The sequence below is a fragment of the Echinops telfairi genome, unplaced genomic scaffold (assembly GCF_000313985.2).
Source record: "Echinops telfairi isolate 266 unplaced genomic scaffold, ASM31398v2 ScPeMD7_11;HRSCAF=52, whole genome shotgun sequence".
NCBI lineage: Eukaryota > Metazoa > Chordata > Mammalia > Afrosoricida > Tenrecidae > Echinops > Echinops telfairi.
The window spans coordinates 3769750-3791566 of NW_022103908.1; the positions used below are offsets into that span (position 1 = coordinate 3769750).

At 39.9% G+C, this 21817-nt stretch overlaps 1 protein-coding gene across 1 annotated transcript in view; it reads left to right on the forward strand.

The window, feature by feature from the left end:
* TRPC4 (transient receptor potential cation channel subfamily C member 4) overlaps window positions 1-21817 on the forward strand; it is a 234396-nt gene that overhangs the window by 158797 nt on the left and 53782 nt on the right. Inside the window, exon 4 of the mRNA XM_004711235.3 lies at window positions 7029-7365. Within this exon, the coding sequence (XP_004711292.1) occupies window positions 7029-7365 (337 nt within the window). The remainder of the gene's footprint in view (window positions 1-7028; window positions 7366-21817) is intronic.

Below are 21817 nucleotides of genomic sequence, written 5' to 3' on the forward strand. Positions count from 1 at the left end.
ATCCATAGTTTCCAACTTGTTCCTTCTTCTTTCTTTCCAACTCTTGCCCTCCATTCACCAATAATTATTAATGCAACTTGATTGCATGTTTGATACATTTCCGGCTGAAGATGGTAGAATTCTTTAATTTCCTCATCACTAGCTTTTGTGGTCGGTGCACAAAGTTGAGTAATAGTTATATTGATTGGATTTCCTTGACGTTAGAATCTTGAAGTTGGAATTCTCTTCCGTCACAGAGAGAATTTCATGACATGATATATTTAGCAAGAGCCTTTCTGACCATGAATGGTGCACTATTCCTCTTGGTCATGTTATTCCTGGCATAGTCAATCGTGATATTTTGATTCAAAATGTTCAATGCCAGGCCATTTCAGGTCATTCATGCCTAGGATATTGATCTGCATGCATTCCATTTCATTTTTGACCATTTCCAATTTTCTAAATTCATACTTTGCACATTCAAAGTTCCCATCATTAGAAGATTTTTGCAGCTGTTTCTCTTTACCTTGAGTCAGACCCCATCAGCAAATGGGGTCAAGAAGGCTCCACGCTCACAGGCTTTATCGGACTCATGTCACAATAGTCAACTTCCCTCTAAGAAATCAGCTCCTCTTCAGTCCCAGTTTGAATGCCTTTGGACCTGAGGAGCCCTTTGGCCAGCAGCATTTCAGACAATGTTCTGCTTTGTTTGTTTAGGCTTTCGGGATGTGAAAATGCTTCAAAGCTGTGCACAAGGTGTTCAGCAACTTCTTCCTTCAAAGAAGGACTCAAATCCCTACTTCGGGGGAGGAAGCCAGTGAGAACAGAAAGCCTTAGGAAGACTCTTTCATTATGGGAGCAGACTAATACCGGCCTTCCTAACACTCTTAAAACGCCATCACATAGATAACTGACAACTTAGACATAATATCAGCTCATTTCCTAATGCCATTGATAATTTACCCTTCTCTGGTCATTATCTTACTAACTATGATCAATTTGTGGTTGAAAACACAGGGAAAAAATAGATAATTTAATCTCAGGAAAGAAAGAAATTGAGCATGATTGTAATTCATTTACTTCATAGGTTCCCAAACTTATTTTGCTGGCTACTCCTGTATCAGGTAAAAAAAAAAAATACTCACTACCCCCATGGAGATGAAAAACTAGTGCTCATAATCCAAGATAAAGTATAGATATCTGTTTTTACAGCTTCCTTGAATCATTCCAGTACCCCCACCCCCGCCATTGACATGGTACTGCCCACTTTAGGAAACACTGATCTACTTTATTGATTAAGAAAACTGATCAGATATAATACAGCAGTGTTCATAAAAATAGTTACCTTTTAATTTATTTTCTTGAGATCTATTGGGAACATCTGAAATACAAATATTGTATGTAAAGTATAAAATTAAAGCTATATACTAGGCACTTACTAGAAAGAAAGCAAATATTCTTCCATAAAACATAAAAATATATCATTTTATACAATTTTTTTAAGTCAGAAAGTTAACTGTAACCCAACTGAGAAGGAGTTATTGAAGTTTTTAATTATGTGTTTATTTGATTCAGATTGAATTCTTTTGAAGAATGTCTTCATACACAAAAGCTTCATTACTATTTTAAGGTTATTATTCATACATTATATAACCATGTGTATGCATATACATATGAGTAGTCACATACACATGCACATATACATGCATATAAATGTATAGGAGCCCTGGTGACATAGTGGTTCAGAGTTGGGCTGCGATTCTAAACACCGGCAGTTGAAAACCTCCAAAGGAGAAAGACCAAGCTTTTTATTCCTATAAACAATTACAATCCCCAAAACCCTCAGGAGCAAGTCTACCTTCTTCTTTAGGGTCACTATGAGTCATTGACTGGATGGCTGTCAGTGACACATCTGTAAATGTGTGTGTGTGTGTGTGTGTGTGTGTGTGTGTGTGTGTGTGTGTGTATACTAAGATGCTGTCAAATCAGCTTGGGCTCATAGTGATCCTTTGCACAAACAATAGAAAGTGCTTCCTGTTCCTGTGCTCTCCCTGGGATCAGCTGAAGATCACAACATTGTGATTCATAGGCATAACTGTCAGAAGTAGATCCCCAGACTTTATGAATCTGGAAGCTGCACAGACACGGGTTCAGTATCACAGCAGCACACAGGCAGGCCTAGACAGAGAGATGAGTACCGACTGCACATTAGGTGCCTGTGGCCAGGAACCTGGGTCTGGTTCATTAGAAAACCAGAAGTCTGTCACTGGGCCACCACTGTCTCTGAAAGATTATAATGTGCTCCTCTTGGGAAACTAGTACGTAGGCTGAACAGATCGGGATGTGAACACACAACACCTGTACCTTGACCAGTGGAAATCCTGAAAATGAGGATGAGGGTAAAAGAAAGACCTAGCCCCCATTCTATGATCATAACCATTTTTTAAATAAGAAAGCAAGAAGCCTGTTGTCCCATAATCCTTTTGAGATAGCAAGGGCCTGTAATAGAACAGTTGCAGTGGGCTGGAGGGAAGGGCCACTTTGGGAGAAATGTTGCAGGCATTTAACACCAGGCATTCGTGGTAGTTAGATGAGCAAGTGAGGAACAAAGAAGGCAAGATGGTGCCGAAGAGTGAGTACTTTTGACAAACATTGTGCCCTCAATGTGTCCCTGCTTTACAAAAGTAGGAGAAACCAGGGGCTTTTCTGCTCCTGCAAAGGTTACCCACAGTATCAGAAACCCACAGGGGTAGTTCTACCCGTCTTATGGAGCCCTAAGACTCAGAATTGACTCACTGGCAGGCAGTGAGTGTGGCTTTTGTTTGTTTGTTTTGTTTCGTTTTAATGAAAGTGAAGTCAATTACTGGCAGAGATATGGGGAAGGGCTTGTTATTTTTGCTGTTATGTGACTGTAGCCATTTCCCCTTCGATTGCCATTGAAATTGCAGCATTTCTTTTTTTTTTTTAATCAATTTATTGGGGCTCATACAATTCATCACAATACATAGATCAATTGTGTAAAGCATATCTATACATTTGTTGCCCTCATCATTCCCAAAATTCGCTAGCCTCTAATTTTCCTTTTTTCCCCCCTCCCCTTCCCTTCCTCCTCCTCTCTCCCCCATGCACCCCTAATAATTTGTAAATTATTATTGTATCTTATATTACACTGTCCGGTGTCTCCCTTCACCCACCCCTCCGCTGCCCATCCCCCAGAGAGGAGGCCACACGTAGCTCCCTGTGATCCATTCCCCCCTACTACATCCCCTTTCCCTCCTGGTATCGCCACTGTCACCCCTGGTCCTGAGAGGTTCCTCTGTCCTAGATTCCCTGCGTTCCCAATTCCCGTCTGTACCGCTGTGCATCATCTAGTCCAACCAGGTCTGCAAGGCAAAATTGGGGTCCTGGTAGTTGGGGGGAGGAAGCGTTCAAGAACCAGAGGAAGGTTGTGGGCTTCATTATTGTTATACTGAACCCTAAGTGACTCGTCTCCCCACTACCCCTCTGCAAGGTATGTCCAGTTGTCTAGAGATGAGAATTGGGTCTCCATCACACGCCACCCTCATTGACGAGGATATGCATTTCACTGTATCCTAGAATGGGGAGCAGGGGGCGACGGGGGGGTGTCTGGTGTGAGTGAATGTGCGGTCTCTGCTCACTCTTCCTAGTAAGTGAGCTAATTTCATTCCAACCCCATGAACAGATAGATAATTAACAGCTCCATGGCTGGTTTTGTTTTCTCAGCTCAGGACATTGGTTAGCTAGGACAGTCTGAAATGAACTGGAAAGGCAGAGAGCTAAAGGAGCCCAAAAGGGAACAATCTTATTCTTGACTGAAGACAAGAGTTAAAAAGCATGTCTGTTTGTAGGATTTAACACATTTGAAACAAATATCACCTTTTACGGGAAGCAGTGACATGACTTGACATGGTAGAAAAAGAACTTCATTCTCTGCTGTCACCTTTTGATTCTTGAAAGATCTATATTTAAGTGGTCTTTCATGTTTCAGGGTTTTGTTCAATTTAATTTTCTCAGAAGCTGGTTTTTGTTACTGTAGAATGAGGGATATGGAAAGGAAAAGAAGAATCACTTTAAAAAAAAGTCTTACGTACAACCAGTAATCATTCACATTGTGTCTATTTCTATATTTTCTGGATTGTTGACCTACAGGAGCCCTGGTGGCACTGTGAGGTAATCATTGGACTACAAGATCAGTAGTTCAAAATCACCAGGGTGCCTTGGCATACGGATAAAGCTCTCTTTTCCTGCAAAGATGAACGGAATCAGAGACTCTCAATGGAGTCACGATGGGTCAGAATCTACTCAATGGCATGGATGAGGGCTTGGAACTACAGGAACATAATAAAGCAACATACAACCCTCGGTAGGACTCTCTCTAGGATATTCAGCTGAAAATAGTACAAACTCCCTGAGCATGATATTATTCCGAGAAAGTCCCGATGGCTCAGTAAAGGCAGGAGAACATGTCTCTTTGGTGCTGGCTGCCATCAGGACCAAGCATTCTCTGATTCCACCTATCCTGTTCAGCTATTGTTCACCTATAGGATTCAACACCCACCTCTTCTGCCTTGAGGCTTCCTTTTATTTTATTTATTTATCTTTAGTTTAGGGTGGTGATTATTTCCAGAGATCATTGCAAAACTTGCATTTTTCACACAGTTTGGGGTGTATAACTTGCTGGAGTTTCAAAACAGTTGGAAAGTAGCAAATCCTATGGTTTGCTTCTGTCTTGTGCTTGTAGAGTAAAACTAGAATTTGTTTGGGGAAAAATTTATGTTACTATCTAGAAATGACTCTCGTTTTAGTTTTTGTTTTTTCATTTGTTTTCTATGAAACCTTGAAAGTTTTCATATGCTTCTCCATTGGTAGCTACACATGGACTTTATGATTTGCACAGAACCAATTAGATTCATTGACTCTACCATCTTTCTATCTATATTTGGCTTGGTTTGCTTATTTGTTTTCCAATCCCGATGCTTTAATGTATTCCATATTAAGTTTATCAATGTGCACTCTATTTCCTTCCACACTCTAAATAATGCAACAAGCTCATCACCCAACGCAGTTGGCAGAGCAATTTCAGCCCTTACAATTACAGATGATTTGAGAAGTTTAATATTATCTTCTCAACGCTATCAAATGGGACTTAGGTTTTATTCTGCCCTCCTGGTATGCAAACATAAGAAGTGCCTGAGTGTGAGTGCTATATTGAAATCGATATTGTTTCCCTTTATAATTAACTCTACCATGATACAAGTGATATTTACACTGATTCACAACAAATAATGCATCATTTCAATACCCTTATCGCCTTCATGTATGATGCTCTCAATGTCTTCCCAGAGCTCATCATGTCTCCTTGTTATTAGTCATCAGTGGAGCAAATTTGCTCTTCAGATGATCTCTAAATTCAGCTGGAATATACTGAAGATCATATTTTAGCGCTTGTGGACTTATTTTAACTTTTTTCACTTTCAACCTGAACTTACATAAGGCCAATTAATGGTCCACTCCACAGTGGGCCCCTGGCCTCACTTTAACTGGTGATATTGAACTTCTCCATGATCTCTTCACACAAATGTAGTCAATTTGACTTATGTGTATTCCGACTAGAGAATTCCATGTGTATAATCACCTTTCATATTTTGAAAAAATGTCTTTACTATGAATAAAGCATTGGTCTTGTAAGAGCAATCCTGGGATATCTAGCTGTTCTATCACCAAGGTCGGATTTTCTAAGTACTATATTTCTTTCTCTTTGTTTCCGACTTTTACACTTCAATTGCCAATGATTATTAATGCATTTCTGTTGCACATTGAATTGATTTCAGACTGAAGAGGTTGGTAGAATATATTTATAAGATATCATTTATATATTATAAAATGCAATTTATATATATTTGTAATATAATGTATAAATTATAGAAGTATAAAATATAGTATTTATTTTCTATTTTACAAAACATAATATATAATTGTGTAATATAATTTATATATTATATACTTATAAAATTCAATGTATATATATTAAAATGTGGATAAAATTTTATATATTTACATATGAACTTTTTTTTTCAATGTTTTTTAGTAAATAATAGGTAACCAAACACCTTTCATTTCAACATTCTTCATATGTATAGTTTGGAAACATTAAATATGTTTGTCATGTCACTCGACGACATTAACATTAACCGATATTTTCCTTATCTATATATCTTAAGCATAGTTTATTACACAGCTCTATGTTCTCTTCATCAGATGCAAACATGGTATTTTGACTGTTCCTTCTTTTTAGACATCTAGCATTATACTTTGGGTATAATAGACTTTATTCATAACATGACATAAAGCCCTTCATGATTGCTTAAATATCCACCAATTAAAACAGAACTTTGGAAACACCCCAAATCCAAACACATTCTTAATACAGAGGTTTCTTTATTACCCTTAAACAGGACAAAGAAAATCATCCTGGTGAGAGAAATCATCAACAATAAGTGAAGATGGAATTTGATGAACTCAAGGCTATGGGGTTAATTGTAGATGATGAAACAGAAATTAAAAAGATGAAGGATGCCGGCAGAATAATTCACCTCTGCGGCAGGTGGCTTGCAGAAGCGAGGAAAGGACAGTGACTGGGATGTGTACAAAATTGAAAATTTGAAATCTATAAAAATTGGTCTTTGGGCTTGAACTATCTAGCCACATGATGGCTAGGCTTTGACTCATGATGGTGTGGCTTAGAGTCATAGCCACCAGCATCCCAAGTTTCAGGCGACATGCTAGTCCACTTTCAAACACATTCCATTTGAGGGCTGGCTAATGGCCAGAGAGAAGTCCAATGAACTCGGCACCGATGTCCAGACTCAGGCTCGAGACTTACGGCTCTGCCTTAAGCTTTCCACAAACCAAACACTTGAGAGTTTAAGCTCCAATGCAATGACGTGGAAAACAAGGATGTTAATAAACTGAAGCCATGGCATGTAACGCTGACTTCTGGTTTTCTGTTTGTTTGTCTCTCCTCTTAGTTCGTTGCCCAGCCCAACTGTCAACAGCTGCTTGCCTCTCGCTGGTATGACGAGTTCCCGGGTTGGCGGAGAAGACACTGGGCAGTGAAGATGGTGACGTGTTTCATAATTGGACTGCTTTTTCCCGTCTTCTCCGTGTGCTACCTTATAGCTCCTAAAAGCCCCCTTGGCCTGTTCATCAGAAAGCCCTTTATCAAGTTCATCTGCCATACAGCTTCCTATTTGACTTTCTTGTTCCTGCTGCTGCTTGCCTCCCAGCACATCGACAGGTCAGACTTGAACAGGCAAGGTCCGCCACCAACCATCGTCGAGTGGATGATATTACCGTGGGTCCTGGGTAAATTATATTACTATAGAAAATATCATAAAATTGTGTTACTGCCATGGCATTTTGTTTCTCCTCCAAGAATAGTCATCAAGGTTTGGGCATAGCAACAGTGGCATCACTAGGATTGGCGTCAGCCAGTGCAGTCTTTCTGACTGTCGCCCCCTCTCCCTAGACCTCCTCCTGTACCAGATCAAGCCAAGACCTTCGTAACGTTCACTATCAGTTTTCATCCTAAAGTAAATCTGTGATAAATATAGTTGTACGTTATTGGCATGTGATCTTTCTTAGATTATATGAGTACTAATAAGTAAAATCACTTTGGATAATCTTTCTACACTGAAATGATAACATCATTGATATAACATTTTTTTAGTAACTGAGCAGAAGACTGTTTTGATTTCCTCTTCTTGTCTTTTAATTACTACTCCATTCTTTTTAAGGTTACTGATGTAGGTTCACAAATACCAAGTACCACAATGTTGTAGCCGGTTAACGGAGCCCTGGTGGCGCAGTGGGTTATGTGTTGGGCCGCTAACTGAAAGGCCAGCAGTTCAGAACCATCAGCTGCTCCTCAGAAGAAGGAAGGGGCTTTCCATGCCCATAAAGAGTGTGCAGGCTTGGAAACCCACAGGGGCAGTGGGTCTCTATGAGTGGGCATCAACTTCAAGGGTCTCTATGAGTGGGCATCAACTTAAAGGCAGTGAGTGAAACCCGAGATTAAAAACACCAGCAGCAAGGAAAACACCATCAAATATAGACAAAACCATGTTGTTTGAAGTGTGGTTTTAATTGGATTACATTGACAACTCTGGAGCACATTAGAAGGTTCAGAAAATATTTATTTATTATAAATATAAATAGCATAGAGTTATATATAGTCTCATAGGTATATTGATATAACTACACTGGGCTTACCAAAAGAAACCAGAAAAGTTGTTTAATTATATTAACTATAGAGGTATTTTTATAAAAAATAAATATTTTCGTTGAAGCATTGCACAAATATCGTAAAGACAGGCATTTTGGTTGTCACCCTTCTCTGACAATGCCACCCACTGAGGTCCTCACACCCTGAACCACTCCCAGTGGTACACGGCATGGGAATGTTTAATCCAGGCTCTGACTGCTGTGCTTCCGGGCCCTAATAACAGTGCTAAAGATACAGAGTCTGAGCTACCTTGGCCCTGCTCCTGAATGGAACCCATGAAATCCAAACGTAAGATTTAACCTTCCAAATTTTAATGGCTTCATATCTCAAATGTGATTCTAAATTTTGTTGTTTTTTTTGTTTCTTTGACTTTCAAACCTTTCTATATGTGTTATTGACATGTATGAATAAGCTTTCCAATTTTCTTTATTTTTATGCTTTATAAGTAGAAATCACTAGGAAGAATTAGTGTATGATTTATAAAGTAACAAACCATTTTTTGTAAAAAAAATCACATTTGAGGGGAAATTTGGAAATTTGAAAATAAAAATGATGAACCTCATTAATGTCACTGAGTGGGAATGTAGGGGGGGTGAGGTTAAAATGGAAAGAAATTAATCTATCTTGACGCACTATTACTTAAACTCGAATACTTGGTTAGAAGGATAGAAAATTAAACAATAGAGTATCCCCGAATCCCTGTCTTTTTTTTATACCAAGAAAATTATTTGGATCTGCAGAAAATGGTGTTAAGGTAGAAAAACTTAAAACTAACTCGTGAAATCTTTCTTTTGCATTGTTTTAATTTTTGTCACCCTGGTTGAAATTTCCATTTTAATTATTCTTCCCTCTCTCCTGCTTTGGTTTGCTGAGAAATCAGTTTCTCGATGTAGCTCTCTAGCATCACATTTATCTTATTATTTAGTTTTTAGGAAATATGTCACAAATTTGATTATCCACCATCTGAGCTGATCAAAACGGTAGCAGAGTCTATAACTAAGGGACGGGCAGTGAAAAGAGATGATCTAAGTATGAGATGTACGTCTGTTGAGAGGATACAGCCCTGACTCAAACCTTACCTCATTACAAGCCGTGCAGTTTTCCGCTGTTCTGTTAGCACGCCTGCCTCCTGATCCACATATAGGTTCCGCATGAGCCTAGGAAGTGCTCTGGAATTTGCATTCTTCTCAAGGTTCTCCCTAGTTGTTATAATCCTCACTGTCAAGTGCCTTTGCAGGGTCAATGAAGTACTTTGGGCATTTTATCAGGAGAGACCAGTCCCAAGAGGAGAACACCATGCTTGGTGAAGTGAGGAGGCGTGAACAGGAGGAGGGTTTGTGACAAGAAGGGCTGACCCAGTGGCTGAACGATGTGCTCAAATAGAGGACATTGTGAGGACAGCACAGGACCAGGCAGTGGTCGTCCTGATGTACAAAGGGTTGCTCTGGGTCAGAACCAACTCAGTGTCACCAGACACCGGCAACAAGTCAGAGACAGATCCACTCTTCAATGACAGAGATTATAAACAATCGAGTACTGACACTATTCACACTGTTGTAGGGAGAAGATTGAAAATGCTTTATGCATATCATTGAAAAAAGAAAGCACTGTTTTCTGGAGGGAACTTTAAAATTAACTACTCATCGAGCCGAAGTGTATTAAACATGAGCATGTTTAAATTATACGAAAGAACTGGGTCACCTGTAAATGCCCTTCCGAGTGAATTAATGACATTGCTGTTAATATGAAGGGTGAAATCACCTTGCTGGTCTTAATTAAAATCAAATAACGTCACATAAAGTTACCTTATGGACTTTTCTCTATAGGAAATTTCTTTGGAAAGATTCTTACAGAATCGTTTATAAATGCTCATTAACAACATTGAATGTTCAAAACCTGGTGTCCTAAGGGTACTAAGGAATATTTAATTTCAAAAAGGACTACTATAATATAAAGTCATATAAGCAAGTACATTTACAGTCTTTCATTTATGCTCTCAGTAAAAGTTTAGTGAACCTTTTCAGTGTATTCACTCAAGTTTAGGGCAACAGAGATTTTAAAACATAAAAGAAAGTTTTGTTCTCATGAAACTTAAATTCTATTGGAGGAGCTCAGTAAGAAATAAAGAAATAGTGTCAGAAAATAGAGTATGGTATAAAAAATGGATGCTCAAAGTTTATAATGACTTAGACAGCTAAAACTGTCACTGGAAACCTGTAATAGAATATTCCATGAAAATCGACTAGCGTAGCTCACTTCTAAATCACAGCCAAATTTCTCAAAATGCAATTTAATTGTGCGAATTAGAATTCCAGTTGAGTGTAATATATGCTAAAGAAAACATATATTAACTCCCTGACCTGAGGGAGTTAATTTAGGTGTGAACTTGTCGAATAAAAAGAGCTTGCCCAGAATAAATAAAAGTGCATGTCAAGAAAGTTCTTGTTTAAATCATAGACCATGAGAAGCATATTGTTCGCACATCAAACAGATCTCTCAAGACAGTTGTATTGTTTGTCAGGTCTGGGGAATTCTTCGTCTCATACGAACCTTCAAAGTGATTGACAAAATCCACAATTACACGGGATAGGCTTAGTCTATGACATTGGAGTGATAGAAAGCTCACTGGGCTTGAATTCATACCCAGGTTCTACAGTTCGAGACGCTGAAAGCTCTTTCTTTCAATGTCTTCATTCATAAGATGAGAAGGTTTGGGGTAGCTGACCTTTACGGTGTCCCTGGGTCCTTCATTCCATGCTACAGTGTGTCACTAGCGTTTAGGCAGCAGACATTTGTGACGTTTCCTTGGTCAAAAAGGGGTGGTATAATAACATCAAAATATGAACATTTTAATCTTTTTACCAAAAAAAGTATAATATAGACATGATCCGAGTTCATGAGCTTCCCATATTTGTACCTATGTTGCCATCATTATTTTCTAAACATTTTCTTTCTATTTGAGCCCTTTGTATCAGCTCTTCTTTTTTCCCTCCCTCCTCCCTTCCTACCCTTGGTAAATTATAAATGATAATTATTTTACACTGACCGCTGTCTCCCTTCCCCCCACAGTTTCTGTTGTTCATCCCCATGGGTGGTGGCGTGGTGGTGGCTATGTGTTGAACAATGTGATCGGTTCCCTCTTCCTCCCTTCCTGTACCCACCTTCCACTGACCCTTCTGGTGTTGCTACTCCCATTCCTGTACCTAGATTCCATGTGTCATAAGCTCTTATCTCTTATCTATACCTGTACACATGTTCTGGTCTAGCTGCAGTGAAAGGCAGGACTGGGGTCATGATAGTGGGGGGTGAAGAAACCTCAAGGAACCAGAAGAATATTGTGTTTCATCCGTGCTATACTGCGCCCTGGTTGACTCATCTCTTCCTTGTGACCCTTCTGTGAGGGGATGTCCCATTGTCGACAGATGACTTTTGGATCTCCGCTGTGACCCCCTCATTCTCAACAATATGGTTTTCTTTGTTTGTTTGTTTGTTTGTGGTCTTCTGATGCCTGTTACCCAATCCAGTCAGCACCTCATGATCACACAGACTAGTGTGCTTCTTCTATGTGTGCTTGTTGCTTCCCTGCTAGATGACCACTTGTTTAACTTCAAGCCTTTTGAACCCCAGACACTATATCTTTTGATAGCCGAGAACCATCTGCTTTTTCACCACATTTGTTTATGAACCCACTTTGTCTTCAGCAATCATGCCAGGAGAGTGAGCATCACAGAATGTCAGGCTGTTAGAACAAAGTGTTCTTGCATTGAGGCAGGATTTGAGGTGGAAAGTTCTAGGAAGCAGAGCTATGGAGAGAGGTATAAACATAGATGGGTACATACGCAAACCTCATTTTTGTGTGTGTGATGGCCAATCTAAGAGAACAGCGTGAGGCTGTGAAATTTTGTTTCCTGCCCTGGAAAAATGCTGCAGAAAGTGTTGTGATATTGAACACAACTTACAAGAACAGCACTGTGGCAAAAATGCAAGGGTACAGGTGGTTTTCTCATTTCAAAAAAGGTGAAATGTCAATTGATGCCAAACCTTGTTCTGGACATCTGGCAACTTCCGAATGGATGAAAATGTCAACTCATAGTACATTTGGAGTTCCTTCTACCAGATCAGACTGAAGCTTTCTATGTAGAGATTCTGAAAAGATAGGGTAACAATGTGTAACCAAAAGGCCTGATTTGTGGCAGACCGGGACTGGTTTTGCCACCAGGACAGTGCACCTGCTCACGCCATCTCAGTGCACCAGCTTTTGACAAAAAACAGCATGCTACTCTCACTCTGTGAGACTCCTTTTTGTTTCCACAAATGAAGCAGGACATGAACAGAGATTTGACGACATAGAAGAGGTGAAGAAAAAAATGAGGGAGGTGCTGTCAAAACAGATGACTTTGAAAAATGTTTGCAAGAATGGAACCGCAGATTTGACAAATTTATTAAGTGTGATGGAGAGTACCTTGAAGGTGATAAGGTTGTTTTGTTTAAAGATTTAAATGCGTTGCGTTGAAAAAACATTCCGTTTCTTTTGGGGGGTACCCTCTTATATATGAAGATACTTCAAAAAGCTTCTATTTTTCTAAATAGAACTGACAGGTAATGGAGTTTTTCCACTAACTTTTTAAACCCCTTCACATTATATACTTCGCTGTATTTCAGCGATAAGAACTGTATTCAATACTACAGGGTTAGATATCTGGTGAATTTTATGTAACACAAAATAATTCTTCTCTTACAATACAATTATGCTACATTGTATTGCAGTTTGTGTTGAAGTTAGACATTTTATCGGCTCCTTAAGTTGTAGCCTATTGTGTGTCATCTCTTTAGAAAACCGTCTATAGTGATTTGCATGTGATTCCACTTTAGTTTCAGAGATAAGTAGGGATTCACCATCTCACAAAGATTGTTTTAATACTTTTTCATCCAGACCTGACTATATTTAAAGTTATCTACCATTCTTTTCTCCCATGCATCAGCTTCAAGAGATCTTTCGTAGATATCTGCTAACAGGATGAACTCCAGCATATCGATAGACATAGAAATCTGAGAGGCATCAAATTTAGGTTTGTGTGCATCTTGTCATATAGTTGTAACCAGAACTCTATCCACAGGTAAATCGTAGACAGCAAAAACTAGCTACTTGCCATGGAGCTGTCAACAGCTCATGGTGATCCAAAATATGTTACAGTAGTGTTGTGTCCCGTAAGCTTTTCAATGACTGGATTTGCTTCAGAAGTCAATCATCATGGTTCGTTTGGGTGAACGCAATCTCCCAACATGTCTGTTAACAGCCACGCTCATTAACCCTCACACCACTCAGGACTCCTTATACATAAATCTTGTTGTTGCTGTTGTTAGGTGTCCTGGAGTCCATTCCTACTCACAGTGACCTATGTACAACAAGAGACCAAAACACTGTCCAAGTCTGCGCCATCCTCCCAACTGAGCCTATGTGTGATCCCTTTGTTGCAGCCACTATGTCAATCAGTCTGGCGCAGGACCACCCTCTAGTCCACTGCCCCTCTACGTTATTAAATAACCAAGCATGATGTCCCTCTCCAAGGACTGGTTTCTCCTGATAGCATGTCCAAAGAATGTGAGACAAAGTGCCACCATCCTTGCATCTAGGGAGCATTTGGGCTCTATTTCCAAGACAGATCTGTTTGTTCTTTTGGCAGTGCATGGGACTTTCAAGAATTCAGTATACAGACAGATAGAAAACAATATGTTTCTCAAACTGTAAAATTATCCACTTAACCTCAAGTTAAATGTAAAACAGTATAAAAAGCCAGACAATCAGGAATCCGCACGCCTCTGTCGAAGCATTTAGAGTTTTCAAGTGCATATAGAAAACATGTCACTGGGAAGACACAGCAGTGGCTCCCGCTTTGCCATTGACCCTGGGTCTCCTGGCTTATTCAGGGTCCAGCTTTTTCCATTAATAAATACTAGGGATAGGAACTGAATGAATGCTGAGTTTCTTTGTAAATCTAAAAATAACCAAAAGAGAAATTCACTTTTGAAAAATTTACAAACAAACTAAAGATAGAATGTTACATGTATAACATAGGTTGTGGGATTTTATCTAACCAATAGCAGCAGTTTTATCCAAAGCAAAGGTTCATTATTTTTTATGATAATGCAGATTGAAATATGAAAAAGTCAAACTAAAAGAGTCTTCGAATCCAGTTTTCTGGCATACCCACTCCTGAACTTGTGTGGATTTTGCCTCAGATTCTAAGATAAACTCAATTATAACAAGAAGACTCTACCATAGCTTATCTCCCGAGGAAAAGTACATATATATGAAATATCAAAGGGAAGACTGAGCAAAACAGCTTAGCAACAATTACAAAATTAATGACAATTTAATGAAAGTAGACCTTTAATGACATCTATCACATTAAAAAATTAGAATATATTTGTTCCCTGTGGACAAAATAATGATGTGTGCACCTAAAAAGTGCCAAATTAAACTGTACTCGAATATATACATACAAGCAGGATGAGGATAAGGGTGAATGTTGGGAAAGATGTATCATAGGAAGCAGTTGATCTCTGTCAAAAATAGCTTCCAGCAATTTCCTCAGCATAGCCTAAGTATTGCTCACAATATACAGATGACACATCTTGCCTGTGACACATAGTTCTTTAGCCATACATTTGTACATGAGTTAGGTTATATTTTTTAAATTCATGTTAACAAATCTGGAAATCTCCTGCAAGGCCTGAAAAATTGAAGATGCAAAGAAAAATGGTGATCCCATCCATCCTCCCTTTCTTACTCCTTTTTACCCTAAAATAGTAAAATACTACAGCTTTACATGTTCCTCTTTTGAACCTAAACAGTGAATTGCCTGGACACCTGCCTTTCGGAATCCCAAGCCCTAGGTAGGAAGGAGAAATACTGTCCCCTCAAATAGTGACACAGAGAATCTTGTGATTATGAGGAACAGGCCTATAGCCTTTCTCTTCCTTTTTTTTTTTTGGCACTTGTTTCTAACAACCTCAGTACACTAATGACAGACATGCAAAGACACTCCACACAATTACTGGGCATCCATTTATTAATTTAAACAACATTTTAATTGTCAAGAAAAACAGCTTGTCTTGAAGTGTAACAGGATCCTCATTTTTCTGGTTGTTTATTTGGGGGGATGGGAAGTGTGCTAAGACTACCGTTAGGATTTCACTAAGGCTAATATGAGAGGCCCTGCTGGTGTACTGGCTATGCATAGATCTGAATCCAAAAGATTTCCAGTTTGAAACCACCCATTGCTCCTTAGGAGGAAGATAAGGGCTTCTTATCCCATAGACAGTGAAGGGCTCAGAGGTGCACAGGGGAAGTTCTACCCTGTCCTGTAGGGAGGGTACTGTGAGTTGGCATTGATTGAGTGGCAGTGAAATCCAAATGATCATGGAAAAAAGGAGTTCTAAAGGAATAAAATTTTTCCATGAACTTTTAGAAACCCTTTCATCTATTGGGATCTAAAATGCTAACATACATAAATCTAGATTGTTGACTGTGTACTTCAAGTGTTGAGTAGATTCTTTCTTGGAGGTAAAGTTAACTATTTAAAGCCACGGCAATACAATATAGATCTGAGAACAGAAGTGAGCTTCACCGGCCCGGAATGAACACTTGGCAACACCAGGGAGGCGGTTCAAGGGCAGACAGGAAAAATAGACAAAAATAAGTATCTACTAAGAGAAAACCACAGATTGAAGATTTTAGTATGGGTTGCAACTCAATGTAAAGAAAACCCAAATCCCCAAAACTGTACCAAGAGACAGCAACGTGATGTGATAAATGTAAAAGAGATTGACGTGGTCAAGACTTTGATCTGGCTTAGATCCGCAATCAATGCTCTTGGAAGCAGCAGGCAAGAAATTAAATGTAGCACATTGGGCAAGTCTACTGAACAAGACATTTAAATTTTATTTATTTGTTTGTTTGTTTGTTTTATTTGTTTCTCTCTCTCCCTTTGTGTCCCCAGGTAATCATCAACCCCATTACTATATGCATATTTCCTTCTATCTTAGTTTACCAGATAACTATACAAGACTAGGGCAAACACCAAAGATCCATCAACAATGGCCATTCAAACGTGTCTCATAGAAAGCAAAGAATTAAACGTTTAGAATAAATGTACATTTTATGTATGGAACAAATTATGTTATATTCTAGCCAGAGTACAGTTGCTAACATCCCTTTTACAATGCTTACCATTTCTAGCCAATGTGCTTAAGGAATTCATTGAAGGCTCATCCCATGTTGTGACCCTATAAATGGATTAAGCTACCCCTGTCTAGAATGTTCCACAATCCAGGTACTTAGGATTCTCACTGCTTCAGTTTTCTTTTCCAGATTTGGGTCTTCTTATTAGCTATCTTTGGATCACACAGGTTGGTGTGCTTCTTCCCCGTGGACTTAGCTGATCTTTAAAGTGTTGAAAAGCAAGGATGTCACTTTGAGGACTAAGGTGAGCCTTACCCAAGCCAGGGCATGTTCAGTCGCCTCATAGGCATGTGAATGTTGAACAATGAGTACGAAAGAACAAAGAAGAACTGATCCTTTTGAATTTGAATTATAGTGTCGATGGAGAATACTGAAAGTATCATGGACGGTCTAAAGAGTAAACATATCTGTCTTGGAAGGACAACCAGAATGTTTGATAGAATCCAGGATGGGAACACTTTGGGAATGTTCTCAAGAAAGGCCAGAATATAGAAAAAGAAATCAAGCTTGGTGAATGGATGGGTCAGCAAAAAGAAAAGAAAAAAACATTAAAAAATGAGGAAGGTCCTTAAGCTGAATTGAAACTCTGGCTGCAACACTGGGCTGATGGTGAGGATGGCATAGGACCTGCCGAGTTTCCTTCTCCTGTGCGTAGGGTTGCTATGAATTGGAACCCACTCGGTGGCCTCTAACCACGAAAGAGGCACAGTAAAAGACTGACGAGGTGTGCTGTTCCTCAGGTCTCAGCCAGACCTGGATATTGTCTAATGACTGCTGATTATTGAGAAGGTAACTTTTGAGCAAAGACTTGAAGAAATATTTGTTCATTTCTTCATTATATATGTATATATTTATTGCTTCAATTTTCATAGGAAGTTTCAAATTATACCGAAGTCCTATTTTTAAAAATGCTGGTACATTGACTTCTTATATGATTTGCAAGTAACTCTATTTAGAGAATTACCTATCTGATCATCTAGAATTCTCAAGTTCTGCAATCTATGTCTTAACCTAAAATTAATATGCTATCTGGAGGGGCAGGGAATACATGTGTACTTCCTTAATTGAAGAATCCTACTGTTTTCCTTTAAATGTTAAAAAGATGGTGTCAAAATCATAAAAGAGTTAAAGGCTTTTAGTATCTTCAAACTAAATGGATATAACCTTTCACTGTGATTTTAAGTCAGTGTTTCTTAAATTGTGGTTTTCTGACCACAATCGTAATCACTTAGCATTTTTATTAAAACTTCAGGTTTATCCATTCCCTCCTATGTTGACCAATTCCAACAGTCTTTAGACATTAAAAGTCGAGAATCAATTATGAAGGCTAACTTCCACACAAATTCCCTCACTTAACAGTTTTATTAAGGAGTTTCTACTCTCTAGAATCTAGACTTTAAAAAAAAAAATTTACTATGCCTATCCCTAATTGCCTTATATAAAATATTGTCTACCTGCTTCATAGTGATATCCCTAATACAAATCATCGATATCCTGAAATTTTTTATATATTAAAAAGTAGGCTCATTTCCATTTTAAAAATCTTCCATTTAAATCCTCACATCCGTTTAAAAATGCTAGGTGACTCAAGCAATTTGCAATCCAATCCTACCCAAAGCATTCCCGTTTTCAATCCAACCAGAAAAGGCTTGGTAATCTGCTTTTAAACTTTACAGCCAAGAAAACTCTATGGACTGAGGTCTACTTTCCTCTTGAAGCCCCGTGTGTTAGTAGCAATAATAGATTCTGTGACTAGCTCTCTTCTTCCCAACAGAGACCTGACCCATGGCTCAAAGAATCTGGCATTGCCCAAATTTCAACTCCCATCAGTGGACACAGACTCCTTATACTCTACATCCTTTATTTGCAAGTGAGTAGAGGAAGGATCAAGAAAGTGAGCCATTGTTATTAGCAAAGAGGCTGGTACAGCTCTAGCCTCATTCTTTTGGCTCTGAGTGCCTGGTAATTCAGCACAGCAGACATAGATGGGCTGGCGCTGCCAAGGGAGGCCTGGTGTTTTGTAGAGAGCCCGGCGGTGCCTCTGCGCAGCACAATTCTATGGTTCAAAGATTCCATGTGGCTGGCGTCTTGCAGTTTTTTTCAAATGCAGTAACCAGAGCTTGTGCCCTTCTGGGTTCCTGAGACACTGGCAGGCAGCCTTTTTGAATCCTGGGAAGGTGCCTGACTCCCAGCTGCTCATTGTGATGGGCACCTACTCTCCCATAATGCCATATGTCCTCACCAGACCGTATGACAGGAGGTCTGGCTGCCCATGGCTACCCTTACCTCTCAGCCCCATGACGTCTCTATGTCCCCTACTGTGCTAGACTCAGGGAGGGAGAAGCAAGGCAATGACTGGAACAGATGCCCCAGCCAATTGAGATATGAGATGCGCCTTGCTACAAACATGATCAGGAGTTTGCAAATAATTTCCTCGGGGTGGGTCATGCTGAATAATCATGTTCCTGTCTTCCGCTAGGAGCCTTGTGTGGCACAGACACTGCTCTGACCCAACAGCTTGGCTCTCTGGCTGCTCCTCTTCTCCACTCTCAGGAGTCTGATGACTCTCTTGGCCACCAAGCTGATGTTGCCTCATAGACACCCTACAGGACAAGGAAGACCTGCCCCTGTGGGTGTCTGAGATTGTAAATCTTCATCGGAGTAGAAAGCCTTATCGTTGTTCCAGGGAACAGCTGGTAGTTCCCAACGGCCTCCGTTGATGTTAACGACTCACCTTGTGACCACTGAGCCACGGGACGCCTCTCTAGGTTCTCCTTAGTGAGCGGAGAGTGGGGTTTCTGACTGCAATACTGAGACAACAGAAGCTTTCCTCTGAACGTCATCCCTGCACAACACAATCCGACTCTCCACAAAACAAAGTGCCAACGTTTGGGTTTATTTCGGCACTGACGTAGACTTTTGTAGGGCGACTTTCCGCCCTTGATGCAGCAGGGGAAATTTTGCTCTTATGTTCTTCATGGATTTGACGCCATAGGATAGAACTCCATGGTCTAAGGAACTTTTAAGGGCAGGTGCCCTGACCAGTTTGTGGACAGAAATAATAAACCACTGGAGGTTACTGGGGGTCGAAAGGTGATTTGACTTTCGTTGGGGGTTGTTGTCCTTCGTGTAAATACCACCCTGAAGAAAGAGCAAGATGCGAGCTCAGTTTGCCCAAGGCCTGATAGATGTGGAGTTTGGTGACTAGCTACATCCAAGCATCCCTTCTTTCTCCCAGGCAGCTTCACATGATAGGCTAGGACAGAGAACAGAAACAGCCCAGAGTGAGCACTGTTAGTAGAAAGGTAGGGGAGGAAATAGTAAAAACTTCCAAGCATCCGCAAATGTTTTTAAAAGGAAGTTCTCTGATTCATTTGCACTGTGATCTTTCCATGGTTGGCCCCCACAGGCTTGACATGACGGCTTATAATTAGGCCTCCAGAGGACTCTGATAAACCATGTCATCTCCGTTATAAACAAGAGAGAGCAATTTTGAAATGTTCCCATTGTGAGAACAGGGCAAACATTGTGTGGCAGACACTCCCTTGAGCTTTGTTCTCTGTGGGCTTTTTAGCTATCGGGAACCGTTTACCATGTGAATGTGCTTTTCCATCAGTCAATAGCAGCCTCTAATTTTTCTAATGGCTGAGTCATTCAAAGCATCGGGAGTGTTTCCAGAAGAGGTGAAATGTGGTGTTTCATTAACATGCTCATAACAAATAAAAATCAACAACTCTCACACAGGTACACAGCGATTTGAGTTACAGAAAGTGGTACTCAAATCTCGTAGTTAAAACAAAAAAGGGCCCCACAAAAACTTGTGAGCAGCTGTCCAGAGCACAGTTGGTCTCTACGTAACTGAAGCAACAGAGGGAAGTGGAGAATTAGGCACAGGGAGAGGATATGGCATGCGTGGCTACTCAGTTCCGTGCATAGCTGCCTTCTTTGCCATGAGATCCAAACTGGATGCTGCCTGGGTGCCATTGTGGGATATTTTGATCAATGCTCTCATGAACGACTCCTCTTCCAATGGAGCAAGATGCAGACAAGAATCTCTAATTTCGCAAAATCCAGGCATTGGGGAGCCAGGAAGGCTTGATGATACCTCGAAAACTACTAATCTTTAAAAATTAAACCAAAACATCCCCAAAAGCAGTCTTAAAATCAAACAACATTTTAGCTTGGCTAGTGAAGCCTACCTTTCTTGAGCCTGGTGCTCTTTGAAGTTCTGCCTCTCTGAAATGAGACTGACAGCAATCACTCAAAATATTAGCAAGAAACCTGAGCAGGGAGTTGATGTTAATGAGGGAGGAATGTCAATGTAACTGAATTGTACATGCAGAAAGAGTTGAATTAGTGTATATTTTGCTGGATATACTCCCAACAACAAAAATAAATTAAATTATAAAACAGAAAATAAATAAAAGACCCTAAACTCTGTTACACTAGGACCATTCATTGGTAAAGCTGTGCACCATTAGTGGTTTACATACTGACCTGCTAATCAACTCTGGTGAGGATTCTGTATCTCAGAAAGCCAAACAAGTGGCTCTACTTTGTCTTATCGGGTGGTGCTGTGTGTAGAAATTGACTTGCTGGCCGTCAGATTTTGGATCTACAGCTTTTAGTTGTTGTTAAACGCCATCAAGTTGGTTCAGACAGATAGGGACCCTATCTACAACAGAACTATACACTGATAGTGTTCAGTCTGGTCCAGTGCCATCCTCACAATGATTCCTGTGCTTGAGCCTATTATTGTGGCCACATGGAAATCCGTCTTGTGGAAGGCTGCCTTCTTTTTCGCTGCCCCTCCACCTTACCAAGCTTGATGTTCTTCTCCAGGGACTAGCATCTCCTGATAGCGTGTCCAAAGTATGTGAGATGAAATATTGCCATCCTTGCCTCTAAGGAGCATTCTGACTCTATTTCTTCCAGGACAGATTTGTTTGTTCTTCTTCCACTTATTTTTTTTAAATAAATCATTTTATTGGGAACTCTTACAGCTCTTGTAACAATCCATGCATTAATTGTATCAAGCACATTTGCACATAGGTTGCCATCATCCTTTGCGAAACCTTTTCTTTCTACTTGTGCCCTTGGTATCAGCTCATCTTTTTCCCCCTCCCTCACCCACCCTCTCGAAACCTTGATAAATTATTATTATTTTCATATCGTACACCATCTGCTGTCTGCTTTCACCCACATTTCTGTTGTTCATATCCCTGGAGGAGTGGGGTAACATGTCGATCACTGTGATTGGTTCACCATTCTTCCCCCACCTTCCCCTT